General features: G+C 37.4%; 3 protein-coding genes across 3 annotated transcripts; 1 reads left to right on the forward strand and 2 right to left on the reverse strand.

Moving 5' to 3' along the window:
- Positions 1 to 289: 289 nt before the first annotated feature.
- LOC107757100 (anthrax toxin receptor 1-like) lies at positions 290 to 16,390 on the reverse strand. Its single transcript, XM_016574476.1, has 17 exons — positions 16,095 to 16,390; positions 13,266 to 13,337; positions 13,095 to 13,166; positions 12,911 to 12,992; positions 12,628 to 12,658; positions 12,460 to 12,533; positions 12,276 to 12,344; positions 12,086 to 12,166; positions 11,150 to 11,210; positions 6,954 to 7,052; positions 6,672 to 6,741; positions 3,294 to 3,372; positions 2,839 to 2,934; positions 2,101 to 2,139; positions 1,252 to 1,350; positions 531 to 698; positions 290 to 379 (listed from the first exon to the last, which is right to left on the reverse strand). Exons 1-17 carry the CDS (start codon positions 16,238 to 16,240, stop codon positions 290 to 292), a joined length of 1,428 nt encoding a protein of 475 aa, XP_016429962.1. The 5' UTR covers positions 16,241 to 16,390.
- A 403-nt stretch (positions 16,391 to 16,793) lies between these two features.
- On the forward strand, positions 16,794 to 19,040 carry LOC107757101 (PR domain zinc finger protein 8-like). The gene is made up of 2 exons (XM_016574478.1): positions 16,794 to 17,043; positions 17,638 to 19,040. Exons 1-2 carry the CDS (start codon positions 16,794 to 16,796, stop codon positions 18,690 to 18,692), a joined length of 1,305 nt encoding a protein of 434 aa, XP_016429964.1. The 3' UTR covers positions 18,693 to 19,040.
- A 3,569-nt stretch (positions 19,041 to 22,609) lies between these two features.
- Positions 22,610 to 25,367, reverse strand: LOC107757113 (growth/differentiation factor 10-like). Its single transcript, XM_016574493.1, has 3 exons — positions 25,072 to 25,367; positions 23,259 to 24,166; positions 22,610 to 22,870 (listed from the first exon to the last, which is right to left on the reverse strand). The coding sequence occupies exons 1-3, from the start codon at positions 25,292 to 25,294 to the stop codon at positions 22,679 to 22,681; spliced, it is 1,323 nt and encodes a 440-aa protein (XP_016429979.1). The 5' UTR covers positions 25,295 to 25,367; the 3' UTR covers positions 22,610 to 22,678.
- Positions 25,368 to 25,924: the final 557 nt, after the last annotated feature.

A 25,924-nucleotide genomic window follows, 5' to 3' on the forward strand; every position in this document is an offset into this window, starting at 1 on the left:
GTAAATGTCTTAACTGCTACTTTTGATTATTTTAATATCTTAATAAAAGTACTTTAATACAACAATATATTAAGGCACTTTATATTAGACATAAACACTATTACAGAATAACAAACTGGAGCTGGATTCGGTCATTCAAAAGAGCAGCTTATTCAAAGAATCTATAAGATAAACAAAGGCACTATGAAAAATGGAAATGTTATCCATAATATTCAAGCACAATTATGCATCAGGTCTCTATTCTGTGGAGTATTATTTTTCTGTATTGGAATATCTGTAAGTTGAATGGTCATTGTACCTGATCTCCAGGCTGAGGTCTCATGAGTGACACCTGGTCGTATCCTCGACGGAAAAGGGCCCACAAAGCATCCAGTTTCCCCTAAGACACAGAACTGTTCTATTAAAACATTTTGGACTTTAAAATCTTAAAGTCTAAAATATTGGACTATTATAGTGTTTCTTTCTACTGATATTCCAGGGCTAATTTAGTGATAATTTCATATTCAATTCTATGGAAAAAACTCACATACCTGAATAGGACTGTACCACTTTCTATGATGGGCAGGTCTGCGCCCATACAAATTTCTGAGTTTAGGTTCATAAGGCTCATATTCATCTTCAGGCATTTTCACTACAGCATTCTTTGGCTTCTCCAGTTTAGCTCCTTCCTCCGTGGAGCCCTTGTCCCCCCAACGCACCTAAAGACACAGGAAAACAGTCCACTTATAACCAACACAGACTATGGAAAAATGGTTGTTTCACCATAAAAATATTATTAAGGAGCTGTGTTAGTGTGGCTATACATATATAGAGCTTTTCCTTGGGGCAGTGGAAAGGCTTGCATGTTTCAATGATCCTGAGACCAACAGAGCAAAAGACACTTCACGCAAGCTTGCATTAACACTAATGTCTTTAAGTAGTGCACTTAACAAGTAATAGGCACTGGAACTGTGAAAAAGGTGTGTGTATTTTTCAAAGAACAATAATGCACATGTCCAATATTGCTACCTTTGCAAATTACAGGAGTAAATCTACAGGCGTCAGCATGTCTTATGATGTCACATGATCTAGTTTTGGCACCAGGCAGACAGGGACCATTTAAGGTCACAGTGATGTGCTCTAGTGCCTTGAGGGTTCATAACATCACTCGTCATGTGTGGTCTTCATCCCCCTGTAGCCCATGTTAACCTATGATCAAGACACCCTATATAAAGCCGAAACACACACACTGTGTACAAGAACATGCATCACCTCCATTCTTTTGATTCCACCGACTCCTCTTCCTCCATAGTAGGATGCATCTACTGTAGGCCATTTCTTTTTGGGCATGCCATCTTCATCATCGGGTTCCTGTTGAGCGCACAAAACTTACATAAACCTAATATCACACTAGTAATACTTAGCATAGAATGACCATACTTTAAAGTCATGTTGAAAACAACACTCTTTTTCTGTTATTTTGTATAAATTCACTATTAGCATACTCAACCCATTAGTTTACACAGATAGAATAAACACAAAGACACAGTCAAATAATGTTAGCTGCGAAAGTAGCAACCACATTGTGTCTCCAAATCAAAGAGAAGCTTTAGAGACAGAGTGCCTTGTTTGCGCTCTCAGTGTTAAGAAGCACAGATGCACACTCAAAAGCCATTTCCACAAAGCTCTTTTATTTCCCATCAGCCTCAGTGACTGCTTGCCTTTGACCTCTGGGAACAAAGCAAACACAAGAGGATCATTATGAGTCCTTTTTCCAGAATTTTGCTATTCAGTCATCCTACGGTTGAGCCTGTGGTCCCCGCTGTGTCCACTTTCACTGCTCACTTGACGGACAATTTTGCAAAGCAGTTGCACTCCTAGCTAGCAGCTGATATTGGCAGCATTAGGGAATGCGGTTTACAAGGAATGATGCCATTTCTGGGACACGCTGGATTCAGCTTATGAGAGTTATTCGTTTTATCATGTGCAAACTGTTTTCTTAGTGCCCTGATTCATATCGGCTCTAAATTTCCATGGTTCATTTGGGTGTATGGTTGTGCCTAAACACACACACATACACAAACATAGGCACAAAATGAGGTTAGAGGGAGTTCGACTCACAGGCTCAGGGGGAGGGGCTGGAGGCACTTCCTTGATGACCTGAAAGAAAAATTATTCCCAGTGAAAGAATATTATCTAAACTAAGAGCAGTACAGTATAACTAGTAGAGCTATAAACAGTACAATAAGCATTATATTGCATATAGCACTGGGGGAAGGTACAAACATTATTAAATCATTGTTTGAGTATGTGAATAACACAAATAAATGTATGTTTTATAATAATAATAATAATAATACATTTTTTTATTCATTTCATTTGAATGAACAATTCATTTTCAAAATCATTGTTAAATCATTAAGTGTGTGAATGACACAAATAAACACATTATTTATTTATAACAACAACAAAAACAGCAACATTATTATTATTACTATTATTATACCGATATTGTTAAATGATTGTCTGAGTGTGTGAATAACACAAACAAATGCATGATTTATAAATAATAATAATGTTCTGATATTGTTTAATCCTTAATAATAATAATTATTATTATTATTAATTATACTGACATTGTTAAATCATTGAGTGTGTGAATGACAAATAAACACATGATTTATAATAACAACAACAACAACAACTACTATATTATTATTATTATTATTATTGTTATGGTTACTCTTTTCAAAGCTTTTGGTTGAATAATGTGATGTTTAATTGCCCAGATACCTTTAGGGGCCACTGTAAATGTTTATTGTGTACAGCTTTTAATTGTGTACAACCTTTAAGACGTACCACTGTACAGCACAGAGGCCAGAACCACCACATCAGCACCAGACCCAGCAATAGGAAAACAGCCAGTAACGAGATGAGCAGGATGGTTCCATCATACTGCACGCAGAGAGACACACACATACATCTTCATGAGTATTTGCTGGCATAACACAAATGAACAGGTGAGGAGATTAAAGAAGAGGGCAAATGGTTGCTCCAAGCGATGGAACTTGTTTTTTCACTGCTAATTTGAACTTACGTGACAAAACCAGACTCCTCTGATGAAAGAAAGCAGAGGAGACCTCATAAGAGAAAAATAAAGAATAAGAGAAAAGGGAAAAGAACAAAATAGTAGTAGACAGCAAACAACAATGTCGAATAGACATTCTGAGAGGCCGAATCACTATCACACCAATCCACCATTCATGTTTTTACAGGCAGAAGTGGTTTTGACAAAGGAACAAAGATGTACTTACACATTCAGTAGTGGTGATGTGCACTGAGCTTGTGATGTAGGACAAACCCTCATTCATGCTAACCTGCAGATATATCACCCTGTAACACACACACAAAAACACTTCAATCACACCTGCTGAAAAAGGCATATTCATTGCATTTCTCAGATGGACATGTGTGAGCTTGCAATGGAGTTATTATTAAAGCCATTATCAGCATTTTCTCGTTCAAATTTGTAATCCGGAGCCAGGATTAAAAAAGTAAATGGTTAATGTCTGTTTCACACAGCTGCCTGAATGACTTCCAATGCATTCCTCTTTGATGGATAACAACACAGACCCTCAAAGGCCAGCGGCTGAAAGCATGTAGGCACAGGAACTTGACTGATAAGCGTTATCTAAGGTAGAACTATACTTTGTGTGTCTAAACTGTTTTTACCCCAGGATGCAAACAACAAGGCAAAAGAAACTGGACAAAATGATTAGACAGGATTTGTGATTTGATTCTGAGATCTGTTAAATATTTCAAATGGTTCTCAACGTCACAAATAAGATTCAATGGGAATCAAATGGAGACTTTTGCTTAATTCCCCTGCTTTTCAGATTTTTCTTCCAATAAAAGGCCCTTAAAAATTGCACCAGTGTTGGATCTAAAGTGTTAGAAGAGATCTAAACATCTCTTGTAAATGATCTAAATGTTTCATACTGGGGTCAAATTTGCTTGGAAACCAAAGTCTGCATTCAATTTTTATGCTCACCAAGGCTCCATTTATTTGATCAAAAATACAGTAAAAAGAGTAATATTGTGAATTATTATTACAATTTTAAAAAACAGTTGTATATTTCAATATATAGTATATTTTAAAATGTAATTTATTCCCATGACATTTCTTATTCTATCAGAAATTTCCAAAAATAACTGAATTTATTTGAAATATAATTCATTTGTAATATTATAAATGTCTTTACTCTCACTTTGGATCAATTTAACGCATCCTTGGAGAATAAAAGTGCTAATAAAAGTGGGAAAAAAAATCTTACTGACCCCAAACTTTTGAATGGTAGTGTAAATATATATTATAAATAGAAAAATATTATATTAGTTCTATGTAATAGTAATAAAATGTGATGTGGATTTTAAACTGGATAAGATCTTCAGTAAAACATCATATTTTAAAATCTTGAGATGAGAAAGAGACGAAAAAGCAGAGTTTGTCATGTGACTGATAACAGTCTATGAAGACATATTTATGGACATCAAAACTGACAATGTGTCCATTTCCCCTGACAACTTTCTAAAAAATGGAATTTCTCCCAACAGCAGGGATGCTGCCATGTTTGGCTCTACCATGGGCATTCAGAGCGCTGGTATTCACTGGTATCCAGTGACAGATCCATCTCATTTTCCATCAATCAGGAAGCGACTGGCTCTTTTTGAGCACATCTTCAGGAGGCCACTCAGTCACCACGCGTTTAGGTGACAGCACTGACAGCTTCGTCTCACAAAATCGCCTTTTCTCACCCCTCAAAAATTAATGAACATTACTCACATGGTCTTCTACAATCAGATTATACAGACATCACTGATTTAATGGTTGGTCTTATTATACCACAGCATCAAAGTTTGCATAAGAGGATGGCATTTTTAATTTCAAGTGATTCTCCATTGACTCTAATTAGCCTGAATAATTCCACCCCTCTTGTTACTGGATTATGATGGAATGTTTCATCTCCATTTTTCCCTTATATGAATACATACCACATCTGCTTGACTTTTGAGAGACCTAGACCCTAATCTAATTCAATAATCACTAAATCAGACTCTAATACCACAAGATGGTATCCAGAAATATCATTGCAAAATAAACATCATCTTACCAATACATGACTCTCCCTTTCTCACTTTCGGCTGCTATAATTAAATATTTTCAATGTTAACTAAAAACTAAAACTAAAAATTATTATTAAAAAATATAAAATATAAAAAATAAAAAATATATTAAAAACCTAAAATTAAAAAAACTGAAATAAAATTAGTTTAAGTTGTGCTAAAATGTACTATTAAATATAAATTGAAAAAAAAAATGACAAAATCAGATAATTGCTAAAACTTCCAACCAAAAAATACTATAATGCTATATAAATAATACTAAAATAACACTGCTCCTGTTAGAGGTCACCAACCACAGTGGATAATCCACCTATTTACTTGGCATGTTTCATGCCAAATTATTACATGACTGTTCACCAACTAAATAAATAAATAAATATGTGAGCATGAAATATTGATTTTATCAATTAATTTTTTTTGTAATCTTACCTGAATATTATCTAAAAGCTTCCGCTAATAAAATAACAGTTAATTATATTCAGTAATATTAATACTGAAATATTTTGAGGTCATTGTCACTATAATAAATAAATCAGACCGTTGCGTTTGCATGAAACGAGAGAGAGTCTGCGGTATGATACGAGAGAAATGAAAATAGTGCTGGTTTCAGTTACTGGATGAGCTGATTGATAAAAAGTATTATATTATTAAGAAATCTTACTAAGAATATTAAGAAATATCAGACTGCTGGATGGCGCAAATGACCAGTCAGAACTGAGTATTCTAGTGAGTCGTAATAAATAAAAATATTATGTATTCTATATTCTTGGGCAATATTATTATTAATCCACAATTAGGCAATTCGATTATATCCGATAACAAATATTGCTAAGAACGCATGAATTAATCAAAAGTTTTGAATAAATGGAAAGTGCTGAATATTGATATACCAACAGCAGCTGCTTTTGTGTCACATTAGCAAATGCAACGCAATACAGTATGCAGTGATGTAGGCTGACCAAAAGTAGAAAAACAGCCCTGTTTTGCTTAAGGTGCCATGAGAGGCTCCTTCATTGGCATCTCAAAGAATCTTCCTGACAAGAACAAGACAGATGAAATCCTCAAGGTGTCTACAGCTGGCGGTACACATAATTATTCAGAGAGCTTGCAGGGAAATGAGCCGCCACCAGCAGCTCATTTGTTGTAGAAGGCCTGGTAAGTAACCTGTAGTGAGTCTCCGGGGCTCTGCTCTGGCTGATGTGGATATGAGCGGCTCTGTATTTCACTGTCTGTTCTTTTCTCTCTCAACTCAGAAAACCACCAGAGCCCTGGGCCAACATGCATACTCACTGGGAACTTTTCACGCAGGTCAAGCCCATGGTGACTAATCTCTCAGAGAGGCTAATTATACACTCATCTCAGGCTTTTTACACCACATGCCCGTTGTCTCGATGTGTTAGGGTGCGTGGAGATTGACTGATAAGAATAATTCCAAACGACATTGACCCTAATTTTTTCAAGGGTACCAATGCATTAAGCTATAAAATGGCAGGATGAAGTGCACTTACTTTCCAGCCTCATTTAAGATTGGTGCAGGGCAAAGAAGGAGCGTATCTTCAACACTGACAGGTCTTTCATCTGAAAATGAATTGCATGAAAAAGAATAAGATACATTTTCACTGATAATCATCATTTAGACCTACTCTCAGGGTAAATACTTTATTATTGCTATAACATAAATGGCCGTTTATATAATAAAAGAATGTTGCACACATTATTTTTGTGTTTTCATAGAGCTTAAAAGAAGAATGCAACATTAAAAAGACTGTTTGTAAAATAATGTTACTTACTCAGTGTAGCTGTGTCATTCACTCTGAAGCTGCACAGGACCTGATTAATGTTTCTGGCATGCAAAAATCCATTTCCCCTCACAACCACTTGGAAAGAGTCTTAAAGAAACACAAACCAAAATGTAATAATAAACATTTACCAAGTCATTTTACTGCATAGTGAAATTCCTATGTTTTTTTCCCAGAAAAATAATTTAACCAAAAATTAGATTAAATAGCGTTTTTATGTACTGTTTATATTGAAATAATTTTAAAGTATGAGAAAAATGCCTACATAAGGCTGTGCCGACTTTTTAGATCTTTATTTCATGTAAACCTTTTCCAAAAAAAAAAAAAAACCATGCTCTAAAATTATAAAGTGTGCTCAGCCAGAGGGCAGGGTTTTTTTCTCTTCTTTTTTCTCTCCCCCCCACTCTTAACCTTTCAGGAACACTCAACTCAACTGGGCAAATGCATATGCTCCAGTGGTGCTAATAATAAAAGTGAAGAGCTTCACAAATCTCTAGGAGTCATGTAGCTGGAGGTGCTGTGTTGGTGGCCGACAACGCTGGCTGCCTGACCTTTGAGACCCCCCAGGCAATGCTGTAGACCCTCTGACGGCTGCTAAGCAGCATATGTTAGAGAGAAAAACCCGCTCACTTAGAAGCTGTCTCAGCAGGCGTCAAAGGATGCAGAGTGGATGTGACCTTACTCATGGCACTGCACACACCAGTGTGCATTTGAGGAGATTTGAGTGGATTAGTACTGATTCTGCCGTTCATCTCTAAATAATGCTACACCTTTAGAAAATGTTCTGGTTGTAAACCTTTAACATTTAAGTGTGTAAAGTTCACATGATGAGAAACATTCTGTGCGGTGTGCCATCAGGGAGAGACAGTTGTATGGAAAGGTCAGGAGAATATATTGTAAGTGTCAGTTCTCTTCTTCTGTATCACACCAGCATTTGAAGCTTCAAATCATGAATATAGTAGATTTCCTCTTTTACTTTTAATAAATAAACACCTAAAAAACTTTAAAGTCAATGTAATTTGCCATTCACAACTAATTTACTTTCGTGAAATAAGGATATTCAACAAATATGCTAAAAATATGGGACAACACTTGGATGGATTTTATTCATCAGAAATTGTTAAAAGTGGGCATTAGATACCAGGAAGGAGCCAACTCTGAACGTGAGTTTGCCAAAATAATGCCAAAATAATTATAATATCGGTTAACATCATCCAATTTCCCTCATGGCCTAAGTGACATCAGCAGAAAAGTAAAGCTGTTTCAGAGAAAGATTTATTACATTTTTAATAAAATTGTGATGTAATGGAAGTAGCAACAGATGCTTTATCCTGGGACATACATACAAGTGAAATGGATTAGCGAAAAAGAAAAAAAAACAGACTAAATGACAAAAGAAGCCTGGCATACATCACCATAGAGAAGTCTGTCGTGTCACTGGAAGATTAATTTATGATATTTTTAGTTAAAAATTACGAGGTCCAAAATAAGTAAGTAAATAAATGACTAAATAATGTATGCATGGATGAATTTTTAACAATAAGATCAATAACAGGCATTTATAAAATAGATTTGAATTTTCATTTCATGCGAACTTTAAGGATTACAAAGACAAATGTATTCTTTGGAGTAACATGCAACAATGAATCCATCACAATAAGGCCAGGAGTGTGCATTAACAATGTAAACAGGGTCAATTTTGTTAACTCTAAAGATCCTTCATTCAGTATATGTACATAGACCTGGCGAACTGAAAAGGCTGATCATGGGAAAATTTGAGTCAAAACAATTCTCAGCATGTCTCTTGTCTCATCATGGATCTACCAAAACAAATTCCACTCCCATCCGATCCAATTAACCTGTCATTTCCTCTCTAATTATACTAATCCTGTCTGCCATGCAGAAGCCCCTCTCCACCCCACCTCTGCGTCTAAATTTGCCCAGCTCTCTTGCTCATGCCTGCTTAATGTGACGTCCATAGAGCTGAAATGGCTAATTCCATTTAATTTTGGAAGCCGGGCATCAACATCCATGTCCTTTTCTTCCCTCGTTACTGTCAGACATGGTGTGTCGGGTTCTGACAGGACAACGCAGGGGTAAAAAGGTCAACACTGGCTTGGCAGCGGGCAGCGCTGGCAGCGAGATGGTGGGCAGGGGCTGGTACGCTGTCTGCTTGCGCCCGTTGTGCTGCACGGGAGAGCTGACGCTTCCCATCCACACCTGAGAGCTTGATGGCTTGGGCTGTTTAGAGCAGAGGTGCCACGTCCGAGCATGGACACTTCAATCACTGCTCTAACTGGGGGATGGGGCGCAGAGGAATCACAAAGGTTAATCAAAGCAACGATTGCTGTCATGTTTGATGGCTGGGCCTCCTCACAGAACAGCGAGTGATGGCCTGTTTGCAGGCTGCACGGGCTGGTCACTTCTCATCAGTTTGATCGCTGAGACTGTCAGGCACGGGAGCTGCGGTCACAGCACACTAAACCAAACCACTAACCACAATCAGATTAGCCCAAAAGTAACCCAAAATTGTCCCAGATTGTCCCATGTTTCATATGAATCTTCGGCTAAACTGCAATATTTAGAGGAATATAATGCACTTATGGATGTATGAGTAATTACTACAGTGCATTACTTCAAGGATTGATTTAATTACAACAATATGTTTCATTAATGGCATTCACTGCCATTTAATGTTTCCAATAAGGATCATGTTAATGGACACTAAACCAAACCAAATCAGTCAACTAAAACACCAAACCAAACCAAAACACTAACCACGATCAAATTAGTCCGAAAAATGAGTCCCAAGCTTCAAATGCAACTTTGGCTAAACTGTAATATTTAGAGGACTATACTACATGTATGGCTGATGGTAATTTTCACAGTGCATTACTTCAAGGATCGATTTAATTACACAACAATATGTTTAATTAATTACGACATTCATTGTTATGCAATGTTTCCTTTAAGGATCATGTTCATTAATCACGTTAATCTAAGTGACTTGGGGTCATTAACTGTTTTGTTTTGGATTAGTGGTTTTAAAATAAAGAAATAATACAAGATGATGGTTAAAGGGATAGTTTATCGTAAAATGTAAATGATTTAGCCTTATGTTGTTCTGAAAGTATTTATTTCTTTTTGCTGAACACAAAAGAAGACATTAAAAAATATTTCGTTTTTAGTATCTTTTTGTCCTTACAGTGGAAGTCAGTGCAGTCTATTGGTGTTTTGGACAACACTGACTTTCATTGTATGGACAAATACAGTTGAAACATTTTTCAAAATATCTTCTTTTATGTTCCACAGATAAAGATTAATACGGGTGTGGAACAACATGAAGACGAGTAAATGATTTACATTTCTGGGTGAACTATTCCTTTAAAGCTAATTTAATACAAATAATGACAATGATATTAATAATTTGTATTTAAATAAACTCGTAAACTAAAATATATCTTAGTGCTAAGCCACAAAAGTATAAGTGTGTGGTCAAACTACAGGGATATTGTTGTTTTAACCACCATCGTTTGCCAGTGGTCACTGTGTGCCCTCTCTCTCTCCCCCTCTGTGTGCTTCAGGCTTTGATGTCCCATAACTTGACAGAGAACTTATTGTTAGGAATGCTCAAGTGAAATTAGAGAGCTGTTTTTTTGCCTGGCTGGTTTTTCCTGGCCTAGTTTGCCACATCGGATCTGTTGTCTAGCCGAGGTGCTGCTGAATATCTGTGCTGCAGTTCCGCTCCGCCTTTACCAGTGAAATGCCCATTTGTTTAATTGGCTGCTGCTCAGCAGACAGGCCTGCCACATTGAGCACTGGTGTGTAGGCCAGAGAGGATGGATGTGGCTTGACATGACCTTATTAGCATGCACTTACTGCGCGAGAATGCACTTACAGCGCCGTCTCCTTGGTGATGCAAACAGGCGGATTAGCTCTGCCCAGACATGATCAATTTTAATTTTCTGGTGAGTGCAAGAGAGCGCAACTCGCGAGCTTCCATTACGCCGCTCAGGGCTTTCACACAATTAGCACAGACAAGCTTTTTGTGTATTATGGTTTGCGCACTGTCCTCTCATATTCTTTTAAAAACAGACAGATTTAACATAAAAATCAAGGTGTTAATTACATTTATTTTCAAATGATTACAAAAACATTATCATGGTGAGTGTTGAGGTAACTCTTACCTCCAGCGCATACACTGGACGGCTCGGCTGCTAAAATCTCAATGCAGGATTTCTTGATGATCTACAAAGAAAAAAAAGGAGTGCCAGAGTGCTTAGTACTGCATATACACAGACTTTTTACAGGAGCAATTGCATTCTGCAACCAAATTCACTCAAACTGAACTATTAACGGGTAATGCAGGAATGTCACTCTCTTGGATGCTGACAGCTCATCTAAATTGTTATGCTTTTATATCTCTTCATAAAAGCAGCATCATGTTTATATCTTCCAATTGCATCTCTTGCAATGTGACTTTATTTCTCACAGTGTGATTGTATCTCGCAATGTGACTTTTTATTTCACATTAGGCTTTTTTTATCCTGTAGTGTGACTTTATATCTCAAAATGAAACTTTATCTCACAATCAGATTTTTTATCTTACAATGTGTGTTTACATATCACAATGTGACTTTATATTTCACAATGAGACTTTTTTGTTTATCTTGCAATGTGACTTTATATCTCACAATAAGACTTTATCATCTTGAAATATCACTTTATTTCTCACAATGTGACTATATCTCGCAATGTGATTTTATATCTCTCAATGATAATTTATATCTCGCAATGTGACTTTATATCTCAAATGAGACTATATCTTGCAATGTGGCTTCATATCTCAAATATGATTTTATATCTCACAGTGTGATACATTATATTTTTTTCTACAAAAATATCAGACTCCAAATGGGTTAAACGGTTGCCATGGGATCCATGTTTGTTGTTTACAGCTGCAAGATGCCAAAAATCACAATTTTGAGAGTGACTCCTGTCTTTCGTACACACATGGAGGGATAATTTAGGTGATTCACTCTCTCATTTAAATGCAGCTGTCACTACCAATACTTTAACTTGTATACGTAGCCAAGGACAGAGAGAGAAACAGAGAAACTCACAGAGTCTATCATTCCTTCAAGGGCCTGGAATCCTCCAATTACAGGGAACACATGCTCTATGGTGTCTGCAATTGTGGCCAGCTAAACAAATAATACAATACAGGTTTACAGAGACACCTCCAATACAGAAAATATGGTTAAATTCTGAGGTGCCACTAAAGCAACTTATTGTGCAGTGGTGCTGAGTTACCTGTGTCTGGTTGAAGTCTTTTACACCCACACAGTATACAATAGCTCCCAAAGACCGAGCTCTCTGCGCCTGCACATAGATGGGCAACAAACAGTCAGCTCTATTGAGCAAATGCCACTGTCAATTACACATCTGCCAGAGAACATGCCACATCCGTTATGACATCACTGGCTTGTGTACTTGCCTCTTGCTGTGCTGTGACAAACTGATAGTCATTTAACTCCCCATCCGTCAGTGCTATGATCACACTGGCTGTCCCTGTGAAATAAACATCATCTCATTGAGGCTTGATTTTCCCAGAATAAAAGCGGAAGTGTGAATGAATAGCATGGTAATTCAAAGTGGCGTTTACCATAATTTCCGTGATATATCTGCTCATTTGCCTGCAGTTTAAAAGCAGATGTTTACAGCATTAATGCAGGAATTTTAACCATCGTAGAATCAAAAGATTAGAAGATTGGTGTTTGAGTGATTAGTACTCAATATACACAGACTTTTTATAGGGGTAACTGCATTCTGCAACCAAATTAAAACAGCATTAATGCAGGAATTTTAACCATAGTAAATCAGAAGACTAGAAGATGATTCAGTGATTGATTTAAATTGACTCATTTGATTCAATAAGAAAAAGATACCTGTTTCAATCCAAGATTCATATATGTATCACCTCCTGGTATTTCTCTCTTCAAAACATTTAAGCCTCTCGTAATTTCATTTCTGAATGACAGATGATGGAGGAAAGTTATTACAATGCAAACAAACAATATGTGTATTTCTGTGCAACATTAACATTGTTTTGGATGCTGATGTGTGTGATACCTGTTCTCTGTGAGTTTCATAACTGTTGTTCCGTGAGTTGAGAACACAATGAAGGATATCCGTAACATTGGGCTGTAAAAAAAATCAAAAAAATAATAATATCGCATATTGTTCCTTAAAGGTATCACAATATGTATGTACAATAGTACATCAAAACTAAAGCAACTTTACCTTATAAATTTCTCTGCAAGATGCTCCACAAAGGAGTAAATTTCAATCCAGTGGTTTTTGACACTTCCTGACCTATAATAAAATCAAACATGTTGAAAAACTGCATGCTTCAAAGAGTCAGAGGCACTTCTGTGCATTATAATGGCTGCCTTAAACACAATTACATAACAATTACCATCTTTTCTTACACTATCTGAGAGTAGCAGGTCCTTGAGTACTCTATAAAATGCGCACATGCCACTAATTAATTACAGGCCCCAAAGCATTCCCAACAAGGGCTAATTGCCTTTGTGCCAGATGAATCTGCCTCCTGCTAGCAGAGAGCAACTCCCCTTCTTCCTGGAGCCAGCCATTTGAATGGGAACAGATGGCAATGGTTGAGTGTAACAGGTTGGGGTCCAAAATAGAGCTGGCATCTACATCAGCATCCAAAAAGGCTCACAGCTCCATCTCTGACAGGGAGTCAGGAAACATAAAACTGGACATGTGGATCTAGCAACAACAGCAGCAATCAACGCTAATCTGATGTCAGTTCTAACCACACCTGCAATTTTATATATTGATATACCATGGCTCCAAAATGGACATTTGGGCCACAATTGCAAAAAAACACATCACAAAAAGTACTTAAAATAGATGTATGTTGCTGCATTAGATTATAAAATGTGAAACAAATGGGCATTTATTTTAAAGAAACACAGCACAAGCACAAAAAGAAAGTTTCAGTTAGTCAGCTTAAAACAATATATGCTGTTCAAAATCAAGACAAAAAGCAATTGGAAACTTTCTGGCTGTAAAATCTTAGTGGAAAATGTCCATAGTTAATGGGATGAACTACAGCTGCTAGTTACTCTGCACCTGTGTGTACTAAAGGGGAACTGACTCCATATACTGCATCCAAATCCCTTTAAGACCAACTGGTTAAAGTAAAATGGCAACAAAAAGTAGTTAATTCAAAGTCGAGCATAATTTGTTTGCAGATGACACATAAATTTGATATTTTGTTATACAATGAAATGACATTCAGACATTTTAAGTGTGACATTCAGACATTTTAAATACTTTTTGGGGCCACTGAAATAAGTCATTAACTTGAATACAGTGTGCAGCAGTCTAGAATAACAAGACTGTGCTGGTTTCCTTTAAATGTAGCTTGATCCTGGATTTATCTATTATCCTCTAAACTAAAATCAATCTTCAGCAAACCACTGACTCAGAATATTGTTATATTAAGAATCGCTAGCTCTGTCCGCTCTAGGAGCCGTAAATTAAAAGGAGTCACACACAGTGACATGAAACTAGTTCTCGTTCCACTGATAATCAAATGTATGTTCTCTCTGAAAAGCAATGGAGCTGCTTTTCTTTCCAAAACTCTCTGAACCGATGGCCTGATATTTACAATTAATGTAGGGTCACTGAGTGGCATTTAAGGCCTCGAAAATTCAGCCAGAACCATTCAGCTGATTAAAAGTGTGGAAGTGTGGCAAAAGTCTGATGATGCATGCAATCCCTTAGGTCTCTAAAGGCATTCAGAAAACTTTACAAACAGAAGAGCAAACTGTGAAGTGTAACTAAAATGCATTTGCACTCCAAACATAGCAACAAACGGTTATAGCTGGAAGAAATGACTATGTTTTTAAAATGTATCTTAATTTTGTTCTGCTATACTTATTTAACCGTATCCCTTCAGATTTAACAGATTTCACTAAATAAGCAAAATTATTGTCTAAACTGTACAGACATTGCTACTGTATGTTGCTCTAGAGCAGGGGTGTCCAAACTGCGGCCCGTGGATGAATGTTAAGCGGCCCGCAGCTGTTTTAATAGTCTATATTATATATGGCCCGCCAAGCATAATTTACAAAATAGGCCTATTCCAATCCGGCCCCCTTTAGGAAAAGTTTGGACACCCCTGCTCTAGAGCTTATACTTCATATTTGACTCAAATCTGATGGCCACAAAAGGTATTCATTTATAACATTCTCTAGCATGCTCCAGCATGTTTAAGCTTGTTTGGGTATTCACAACTCCAAGGGGCTAAAGAATTATGAGTAGGATGCCACTTCTCACTCTTCACTTACACTCACTAAGAGCTCATTACACATTTAAATATGAATATTTGCATTCTGCAAAAATAACATGTAAACAACTGGCTGCAGTTGTAAGTTGCAATAAAAATACAGTATATGCATTTTTATTTATCTAGAGACACTTTTTTTTTTTTTAGAAACGGGTATTTGTATAGCTAACTAATAGTGCATGCATGCTCTTGTGATGAGATCTCTCTTTGTCTTTTATGATTGAGAGATTATGATACGCAAATGTGCATGTGAACATCACCAGGTGAGAGAAAATCATGCTTGTTAAAGCATCGCCCGAGGCAAAGAGTCCTGTCCTCCAATTCGCCGCCGTCTAAAGCCATTTAACAAAAACTTCAGGAATCCACCATGAGGAAAACCATAAGCACTTTGCATGTTAATAGAGAGTGAATGGTTAGCTGTTTATATGGATTTTGAATTTTGCTCGAATTTCATGTCAGTTCATCCTGCCATATGCATCCTGGTCTCCTTTAGGAATAGATATTTTCCCACAATATATCGCCAGACGTTTTCTGGTAGAATATACCTAGAAATGAATATCCATTTAAAAATATGGATGAATTGTTTTCATATTAAAGCATCTGGATCAATTTAATTCTGTTATTCGGCTGTCTAAACGAATGACTGTGGTTATAATAGCGGTGCACGCGCGTTTGAGGGCGTCAGAGGCGTCGCGCAGCAGTGCGCGGTGAGAGGAGAATAAGATGCCATAAATATGAAGGCCACTTACTTGTCGAGGACAAAATATAAGTCGAAAGCACCTTGACAAGACCTCTTCTCTTCCTCAAAATAAGGCTCAGCTTTTCCAGTAGGAAACTGCATCAAAACCACTAAAACACCCACAGCAAGACTCATGTGAATCAGTGAACATGCCATTTCATCAGTTTATTCTCTCCAAAAGCACAGGGATAAAACTGCATTTCATGTTACTCCTGCAGAAAAGGAAAACAACTCTTTTCCATGAAATTTATTCCTTAAACAAGATATTTGAATGTCTTGTCACAGAGTTATATCCCGACCCGCAGTCATCTGAGTCCGCTTCCAAAACACAGAAGCTCCTCCTCAAGGAGCAATGTTTGGAGGAGCGACCACAGACCGGACGGCGAGCAGGCAGCCAACAGCTACTGAAACTTCCTCTTTCCGGGAGAGGGAGAATTTTGGCTTCAACGAAATTCCTTCAATTTTATTTGATATTATGTTATTCGAATCACTCAAGCTTTATATATAATGAGTAAAGTGAAACATTTTTGAAGGTGTACCTTTTTTTCTGAAATAAAATGATCACTAAAGCACTCTTATTTTTTTCCCACCACCATGTCCCTTTAGGGGCTCGTATTATCCAGACATATAATTTGTTATATACTATATACTGCAAAAAATCAATTATTAACTATTTTATTGTAAAATTTAATTTCTTCTAATGTCAAATATGTCCCACTATCAACAGGTAGATCCCGAGGCGATGAAAGGTTCTCCATTAGTAGTTCCTTGGCTGCGGTTAGTACAGGCTGCAATGAGCGCAGAAGACCAGAATACTGAGGCCTACTTGAAAGGAGGACAGCTGCACTTTCAGACTATTCGAGATGTGAAGCAAGGGGAGGAACTGCTTGTTTGGTACGATGAGGAGCTGTCACATCTTTTGGGGTTCAAAGACATAAAGACAAAAGCCCTGACAGATGGTGAGTATGGGTTGCTTTTTTATTTAAAAAAATTAAATTTTAAGAATAAAATCATTATTTAATGCTCAAATAATTTGTTAATGTACCTTAAAATTGGTTAGAAATGTCATGAAATATTCATTCATAGGTCAGTGACAAATATCTATATCTAATAAAATAGGTCTAAATTGCAGCTCTTCAAAACTTTTGCACAAGTACTTTGGTATTATATTTAATTTGAATTTTAATTAGCAGTCAAGCAATTTTGCTGTAAAATATTTATTTGTAAATTATTATTAATATTTAAGAAAAAAACTATTTTTATACCAAAGCAAAGCTACATGCAGGAAGCCATTTTGTTGTCATGTGACACGAAACATTGAACACAGAGGGTCCTTTAGACCCTTGTGAATATTTGGCAACAACAAAAAATGTAACGTTTTTTTCATGATTCAAAAATGTATTACATTTGTATTTAATATGCAAATGTAATATATAAATGAATTGTTTGTAATAAATGAGTTTGTTACTTAAATGAATTGTTGCTTAAATGTTAAGTGTCCTATTATTGTTATCATCATCGTGGTCTGACAGCGCTTGTATCTTCATATGCAGGCTATACATGTACGAGATGCGGTCAGGCCTTCAAAAACGAAAACCCTTTCCTTGCCCACTGTCGTTTTTTATGTGTGCAGGAAAAAGTAGATATTTTTCGACCAACCAACGAACAGAAACAAGAAGTCAAGCGACAGCGCAAAATCATAGATTTTCACAACATTGCAAGAGATCTGGAGCACAAAAAGAACGGTCCTTCTGAAGACATGGGCATACCTAGGAAAAGAAAACAAGAAGGTTCCTTAAGTCCCCGGAGCAAAAAAACTGTGTTATTGGAGAAAATCAACATCACTAATTACAGCAACACCGCCCACGTCAACACAGACGGTCCACCTTTTCAGGATTTGTCAGAATCAGGCAAATTATCAACAAATGAGCCAAAGAGAAGTAAAAGCAGCGCATTTACCGAGGTTAGAAAACCATCAGAGCAGTCAAACCCCGAGCAGACATCACGGGATGTAGCGGCGTCTGAAGTAGGCCTGCAATCCAACTGCAGTGCATTCTCGTTCGTTGTGCCCAAGAGCGCGCACTCGGAACAGAAGAGCGCGTTCTGTGAACCCAACAAACGCACCATCACCGAAGTTCAGAATCCTTCACCACCAGATTCGGATAATATCTCAGACTCTTTCCAATCAAAACCTGCACTAGGATACAGAAATGTATTGGCTTCGCACCTGTTTCACGCTGACTTGCCAAGCGCTCATGCAGGTGGAGTGATGACCGCTCCTCTGGCTACAGGAGGATCCTTTTATTACGCGCCCGAGCATTGGACCAGAGCTATAGGTGGCCAGCTACAGTCTACTTCTTCTTTGACACTTTTGCCCCCTACTTTCACACCACGGGGTGTTTCAGTGCAGAACTGGTGCGCCAAATGCAACCTCTCATTCCGAATGACCTCCGACTTGGTGTTTCACATGCGGTCACATCATAAGAAAGAGTTCGCCGCAGAGGCTCTGGTGAGGCGGAGGAGAGAGGAGAAACTCACCTGTCCCATCTGTCACGAGTACTTTCGAGAGCGTCACCATCTCTCACGTCACATGACATCACATAATTAAGAAAAAAAAAAAAACCTCTATCGCACTTTAACCAGGTACATAGAAGTTATTATTTAAAATGCATTGCCCATAAATAATGCATTTATACTGTGATTTATATAACACCTTTGCGCCTACCTAGCTGACAAAAATATGTTCTAAGACCGTTTTGCTAACGTTAACATTGAGTTATGAAAACGTTATTTCTTAGGGTTCTCTGACTATTCGAAACGTTCAGTTTTTAAATGCGTTGGTTATACGAACGTTAAGGGAACATTCCATTTTATCATATTGCAAACATTATGGGAACGTTAGTTTTGAATATTCTTTGAAACAAGTTCTAAAACAAGTAGTAGACGAACGTCCAGCTAAAACATTTCAAAAACATTCCAGCTAAAACGAACATTCAAGTTTTGAGAACATTACTAAATACCAGATCACTTTGTATGAACATTATATTAACGTTACTGGTTCAGGGGAAAAAAACGTTGAGAGAACCTTGCCAGAATGTTTTGAGAAAATGTTCTGTTAGCTGGGTAGGTTGCTATTGGACAGGGGTAGTATTTTTCTGTCGCAATACAGAAAAACGTGAACTTTTCAACCATTTACCTTTGGTAAAAAATCATTATCTTTTTCTTCAAAGGTCATAGTCATTTCAGCAATGTAGTCTTTGAAACGGTGGGCTTTGGTAGTGCCATTCAGGGTAGGACTACATCGCCACTAGGTGGCTATAGACATGCATAACTTTCTCTTTAGAGATAGCTGTACCTAGTACATTTAGTTGTGACTAATACTGTTGAATTGTCTGGTCATTTTCAACTTAACAGTGCCTTACAAATGTCAGGATGAGTAGCCTACATGTAAATGCTCTTGAAAAACGGTAGAATAAAATGCTCCAGCATTTTTAGATTTGCTAACAGCTGACTAAAACTATTATAAACTAATAACATTGCTTTGTAATGAGATTTTATATTTGAAATATCCATCACTTCAAAATGCCAAAATTTTTGTTGCAATGTTCTTTTCAGATGTCTACTTCTTTTTAACATTTATATCAGCACAACGACAAGGAGGATGTGTTTATTTAAATATTTCTTGTTCTGTTCTTTTTAAAAATTTTTTTTAGATAAATACAGTCATTGTATTTCATTAAAGATATTGAACATATTCCCCAGGTGTTTGCCTCTGATTTTAGCCATCCAAAAATATGAATCATATCAAGTACCACTTTCTTTTAGAGAACAGTGACACTGAGATGATTCTAGTAGTTCAATGTAGTTTTGTTTAGTCAATGTAGTTGTAAAATAATTTTTAAAAGTATGTTTAGGAAATAAAGTGTCAGTTTGTATTTAAAATACTAACTTACAGAGAGAACTTTCTTTAAAAATAATGAGGTTGACAAGTTTTTTGAAACAGTGGTGTAACACATACACTCACATGCACTAACACTGAGTGACCGGTAGAGTGCACTCTCTAGCAATTCTGAAATCCCTGAAGCCTCATGACTCTCACAAAGCAGCTGTTGTGATGCGAGAATGGTGATCTTCGCCATATGCACAATTCCTAAAAAGTTAGTTTTACTTTTTTTGTTAAAGCCCCTTGCAAGTCTCCCTTTAATTATAGGCATAAAGTCATAGGTAAACTCAACACTCTGAGAAAGTTCACCAGTTTTGACATAACCTCGAAGTTCAAAGGACGCCCGTCTGTATTTAGCTATGAACATTCTGCTTATTCAAGAACGTAAATACTGAACTTCTGAAGACATTAGATTGAATGAAACGATGTGTATACACTGGCCTAATATTGGTGCAATTAGAAGCCCAGCGGTCTGTTCCTGACGGCAATCACTCGAGGAAAGAGCCATTTCATACACACACAAAAAATCCTGTGTTCGCTCTAAAGAGCATCTTTCATCGCTGCCATTAATTGATCAGGCCTCATTTGGAAAACTAAATATTGACTTTGGTTTTCAGTAACTGTTGAGTTTTTACATTTTGACCAAGCCTCTGGTGTCCTATAGCTACAACTGATTTAAATATTAAAGTGCTCCCCAGGAAACTAAACATTTCCTAAAGGGGACTCATCTGATCTGAGCGTTTTCCCTCAGTGTTTCTGGGCAGCTTTAGTGGATGTTGGCGTTACATTCTCACATTCTTCTGTTATTTTATGGTCTCTGTGGGAGAGCAAGTGATCTACAATTTAACAAACCTCATTCATGCCGACACTGTCAAAACTAGCCTGAGAGGAAAACAGCTTTTGATTACTTTGGAGGCCATTTATCATCTCATCAGTTTGGTTGCCGCCAAATTCCTAATAAATTAGTCAGTTGTTGATAACTCTACTTAAAACAGTTTTACCTATCAGTGGTTTGCTGGTCTTCCAACCTGGTCAGGTGGTTTTAGAGAGGTTTGTCTGCTGGTGAGGCTTGAAGGCTAGCTGGACTAGTTAAAACCAGCACTAGGCTGGTTTAAACAATTGTTATTTTCAGCTAAATTATTTTATTAATTAATAATTGTATAAATTATTTTAATACAAAACAAGTTTGTGAATGTTTTTGAATTTATATTTGTAGAGATAAAGTGTAGTGTAGTGGTAAAAGCAGCAGACACATTCACATCTCTTCAGCCTACACAACCAAACATGTTGACATCTTCAAGGGTCTCTTTTCACACACTGCACAGAGAAGCCATTCAACACTCAACGTCACACAAAGGACAGAAACAGCAGACAGCAACTGGGTTCTGTTCTGTGAGAACACACTTCCCGTTTTCATTCACGGGCTAGTGGGATTAAAAGGGTTTACATCAAATTAGTTTGAGCTGGGTGACATCATCTGTTGAAGTAAGTGTTGGAACTTCCTGCACTTTGAGACCTGATGCTCTTGAAGTGGGTTGAAGGTGGGAGCTGGGGGTTAGAGATGTCTGATGTCCAGGTAAAGAAGTAATGCACCAGGCTGGTTTCTGATGTCAAATCTAGTTAACTAGACATTTTTATTCCTTTATTCATTTTCTTCATTAAGTGAAGAATATGAACACATACAATGCAGAAATATGCAGCGGAAAATAAACACTGGTGGTTTAACATTTTATTCTACTTATAAGGCTAGTTTTCATAATTTAAAACACACATTTACAAAAATACATTCTATAAAATATAATATACGGAATCAATTTTTTATACACACCGACACATTTGGCCCAGATACTCCTTGCTTATGGCACCAAATTGAGATCATCAAATGCGTCTGAATACAAGAAAGGAACCTTGTGTAATGCCTCTTAAAGTAAAAATGCACAGGAAAAATGAGTCAGCACTATCCATCAGTGACCTCAGCGATTAGCAACACTCCACCTTTTGGGATCTTTTAAGTTAGTTCTGTTTCAAAACTAAGTTTAGATTACTTACTACAAGACTGCTTTGCAGTCACACTAATAGTTTGATGTAGATGAAAGGGTTCACATTTTTCACATGTATTTCATAATTTATACTTTTAAATGACCCAAATATCAAGTTACACTTAGATTTCTAATGAACACCAAGACATTATCTTAACCTGTCACTACAACATTCATCTGAATAATAGAATAATTCCTTATTCTAATTTACTTTCCAATGGAATTCAACAGTTCTGACACAAAAGGTTTATGTTATATTCAACATGCTATAAAACCTCATTGTACATCCAGTAATCTACAAGTATGAGTCCCACAGTCATTTATGTCACAGAGATGACAGCAAAGCTGACATTTTTTAAGGATTATTTATAAGAGTAAGTGCTCATGTTACTCATTTAGTACAATGAAAACGTTTACGCCAGATCCTTTGTGGATAAACAGAGGAAATGAAAATATCACTGATAAGCATTTATAAAAGATGAAATGCAGTCCTTAAAATGTGTGCACATTCTACCAAGTGCAAACTAAAGACAATATGCCTCTTCAAGTTAAATTTGGGTGTCAAAACCACAACAAATGCCCATTTGTCTTTCTTTTCTTTGACCAGCGAGTCTATCTGCAAGCGCACGTCTCCACAGACATGTTGGGGTAGATCTTCAACACAATGTTTTTGCTCTCATCCAGAAATAGAACACTGAGGGGGTTCATCTTCTCTGGAACACAGCAGGGTTCTGGGATACCTGGAATTATCCCAACGGCCTTGACTATGCTCTGGATGGTTGCATGGTTGGAGGGGCGGACTACCTGAAAAAGGCAGAAAAGAGAGGACAATGAGGTATGGTAGCATTTAGATACGCAAGTTTTGTTTTGCTTTCTTCAGTAAAGCAGAGGATATTACGTCTTAAAACACCCTTCTATTATTCAGAACAAAGGAACTGTAAAACTGGCTCATTTCAAAAGAAAATGTGTCCAAAATGTGCTTAAAACCTCTATTAAGCGTACAATTATTTGACTGTAATTGCACATAAAGTTGTGTGCTTTAGTTGTGCTGGTACTGAAACATTTTCTGAAGGGATTCTTTGTTTAAAAATCCCTGGCTAGAAAAAGCTGTATTAACCATAGTCATTTTTAAATATTTCAACATGTCTAAACAGTTCACATTCGCATACGCAGATCCATGAGGTTCTCTGACCTTTGGAATGGGGAATTCACATGTTCCTGCACAGTAGAAGGCATCGAAAGACTTGGGAGACAAGATCCATTCATTCCACCCAATATCTGCAAAGTCCACCTTCAGGTACCTCCTGGAACAGTTGCGAGGTTCTTTCCACTGTCTCCTCCGAGCCTTCTTCATGGTTTTCTCATCAAACCGTAGAACCTGAGACTTGCTGAATCCATCAGCATGCTCTTGGCCTTTCCTTCGACGTTCTTTTTTAAAGGGCTTTGGCTTGAGTGCAAAGTAAGCGCTTTCCCACATATCGTGCTGCTTGAAGCTGTTGTACTCCACCTCCGGGAGCTCATTGTTCTCAATGGGATCAGAGAAGTCCAAGTCCAGTTCCCGCTTCACACGTATGTCAGGTGAGGAGTCCGGAGACTGAGTTGGCTGCTGGTCTGCAATGAAAGGGTCATATCTCTGTAGGCTCACAGCCACGCTGTTGGGCTCTGAAATGGCCAGGTCATTAGCATACACCAGCAAGTATGGAAGGCTGGAGAACGGGAGCTGGTCCTGATACCCTTGATACTGCTCTCCATAGTCAAACTCCACGGTGACCAAAAGATGATTCTTATCTCGGGCCTCTTTTATAATGACAGACACATCCTTGCTCTGCCAGGTCCCACGTCTGTGAGGAACTACGGTGATGTTTCCGAGTAGTGATCCCTGGGCTGAGCTAAAGGAGGGAGACCGGAAAAGAAGACGGACAGAGGGTAGCAGATGGAAGTTCGGGATGCGACAAGAGGGGTTCTTGAAGCGCTTGCAGAACCAGGACCTCTGGCGTGGCCATTTGTCAGAAAAGAAGTGAAACGTAGATGTGAGAATCACCTCAGACCCCTGAAGGGAAGTAAGATTCAGCCAGTATGAGACCCTCTCCTCCACATTATCTGCAAAGATATGAGAGAAACTGCTGAGTTAGATATTAATTATGAATATGGGCTCAAACAACAGGCTTTTTGTTCTGTCTATGGGGTTGGAGAGAGCACAAGGAAGTGAGCAGACATATGGAAATGTTTATTTAGGTTCCCTTAAGAGTTAGAACCTGCAACAATGTCAGTCTTTTAATCGGCACTGATTAAATGCTTTAGCAGACTGCAGAAAAAAAAAGACTGCATTGTTTTATGCGAGTGTAACAAATGTTATTTTAATGTTCTGGTATAAACAGCTCTGTGAATGATAATGTGAAATAACTACAAGAGCCACAACAATTATAAGCCTGCTCTTGAAAACTCACAATTATCATGCACAGTGCACAGTTACGTTTGTATAGAATAGTTCTATATATATATATATATACGTAACTGTTTTCAAAGGTTTCATTAACAAAAGTTCACAAAAAGTCAGAAGTGGCGATCGCCTGCGGTGGTAACCATAGCAACAGTTCAGTTCAGTATTGCACGGTATATCTACAAAACATAGCCTATTATTGACATTATTTATCGTATACCATATTATTATATATTTACACAGTACAAATATATGGCATAAAAACCTATGAGTAACACATTTGCGTTGCACGAAACAAACCTCAATAGAGCTGAAAATTACTGACAGAAATTCGTCTAACAAGTCAACCCCCAAGAAAATCATTAAATAGCCTAATTCTGACAAAATAATTCAAAAAGACTTGACGTTTTCATGTAAACCAAAATCAAGTCATTCAGAAGACACAATTAAGCTAAAATAAATACTGTAGAATTTTATATAAATATCTAAATTTTAAAACGTAATATAAATGCAGTATGCATCTGGACTTTGTTATGCATCATGCATTTATTTTTCATGTACTCACCAGGTTTTGCTTTAAAACTTCTTACAGTATTTCCCTCTTTGAGTCGGTTAGGTTCAATGTACTTCTCATACAGTTTAAACATATGCTGCGAGAGCGCGTCTGTGGCCAAAAGCGCGTCCGTCGTGCTGTCGAGCGCACTTCTCCATACAGCTTCAGACGCGCCAGTATCGGAACCAACCCAAAGCAGTAACAGGTGCGTCAAAAAGACATATTTAACCGCCATGTTGCAAAGAAAGAAAAAGATTCCAAACGATTAAATGCCGTGTAGCTAAAGAAACGCGCTAGCGCGTACTAAAACATACTAAAGGTTTCTAGTCTGACAACTTCGGAGTGACGTTTTCCAGTGATGCGGTTTGTAACGTAGCTGCTTTTCCCGCCCTTTAAAGCAGAACAGAGAGGAAGTTGTTACAGTGTTGCAGAAGTTCTGTCGGTCTCGTGCTTAACCTGTGATACATCACTTATTTCTTCTGACCGCCACTATCCACGGGAGCAGGCAGAAGCGGAGTGAGATGCTGACGTATCCGCCCATCAGCCAACGAGAGCTGCTGCTACATTACACCGATCTAGCAGGAGGCCAACAAGAGGACAAATCCAGCAAACATGCATATTCACATTTTTATTTTTTTTTTTGGAAATACATTGGTAAAATACATAGGTTATTGCACTGTTTTATCTCCCATTTTCACAACATACCCTCAAAGAAGCTTTCTTTTTTCATTCAAAATAAATTTTAAAATGTAATTATTTTAAAATGAACTACTGCTCAAAAGTGTGATGAAATAGATTAGGATTTACATTTTTCTTTCTCTCTCTCTCTCTCTTGTTGCTTTGAATCACCAACTATAAAATTACA

The sequence above is a fragment of the Sinocyclocheilus rhinocerous genome, unplaced genomic scaffold (genome assembly GCF_001515625.1).
Source record: "Sinocyclocheilus rhinocerous isolate Xijiao unplaced genomic scaffold, SAMN03320098_v1.1 scaffold503, whole genome shotgun sequence".
NCBI lineage: Eukaryota > Metazoa > Chordata > Actinopteri > Cypriniformes > Cyprinidae > Sinocyclocheilus > Sinocyclocheilus rhinocerous.

Excerpts from the sequence above, each read along its gene's own strand:
- LOC107757100 (XM_016574476.1), bottom strand. The coding sequence starts at position 16,240 with ATGGCATGTTCACTGATTCACATGAGTCTTGCTGTGGGTGTTTTAGTG. Across the intron at positions 13,167-13,265 it reads CTTGCAGAGAAATTTATAAG|CCCAATGTTACGGATATCCT; the intron begins GTAAAGTTGCTT and ends TTTTTTTTACAG. Across the intron at positions 380-530 it reads AGTGGTACAGTCCTATTCAG|GGGAAACTGGATGCTTTGTG; the intron begins GTATGTGAGTTT and ends TCTGTGTCTTAG.
- LOC107757101 (XM_016574478.1), top strand. The coding sequence starts at position 16,794 with ATGTCCCACTATCAACAGGTAGATCCCGAGGCGATGAAAGGTTCTCCA. Across the intron at positions 17,044-17,637 it reads GACAAAAGCCCTGACAGATG|GCTATACATGTACGAGATGC; the intron begins GTGAGTATGGGT and ends CTTCATATGCAG.
- LOC107757113 (XM_016574493.1), bottom strand. The coding sequence starts at position 25,294 with ATGGCGGTTAAATATGTCTTTTTGACGCACCTGTTACTGCTTTGGGTT. Across the intron at positions 24,167-25,071 it reads AAGTTTTAAAGCAAAACCTG|ATAATGTGGAGGAGAGGGTC; the intron begins GTGAGTACATGA and ends ATATCTTTGCAG. Across the intron at positions 22,871-23,258 it reads GTGAATTCCCCATTCCAAAG|GTAGTCCGCCCCTCCAACCA; the intron begins GTCAGAGAACCT and ends TGCCTTTTTCAG.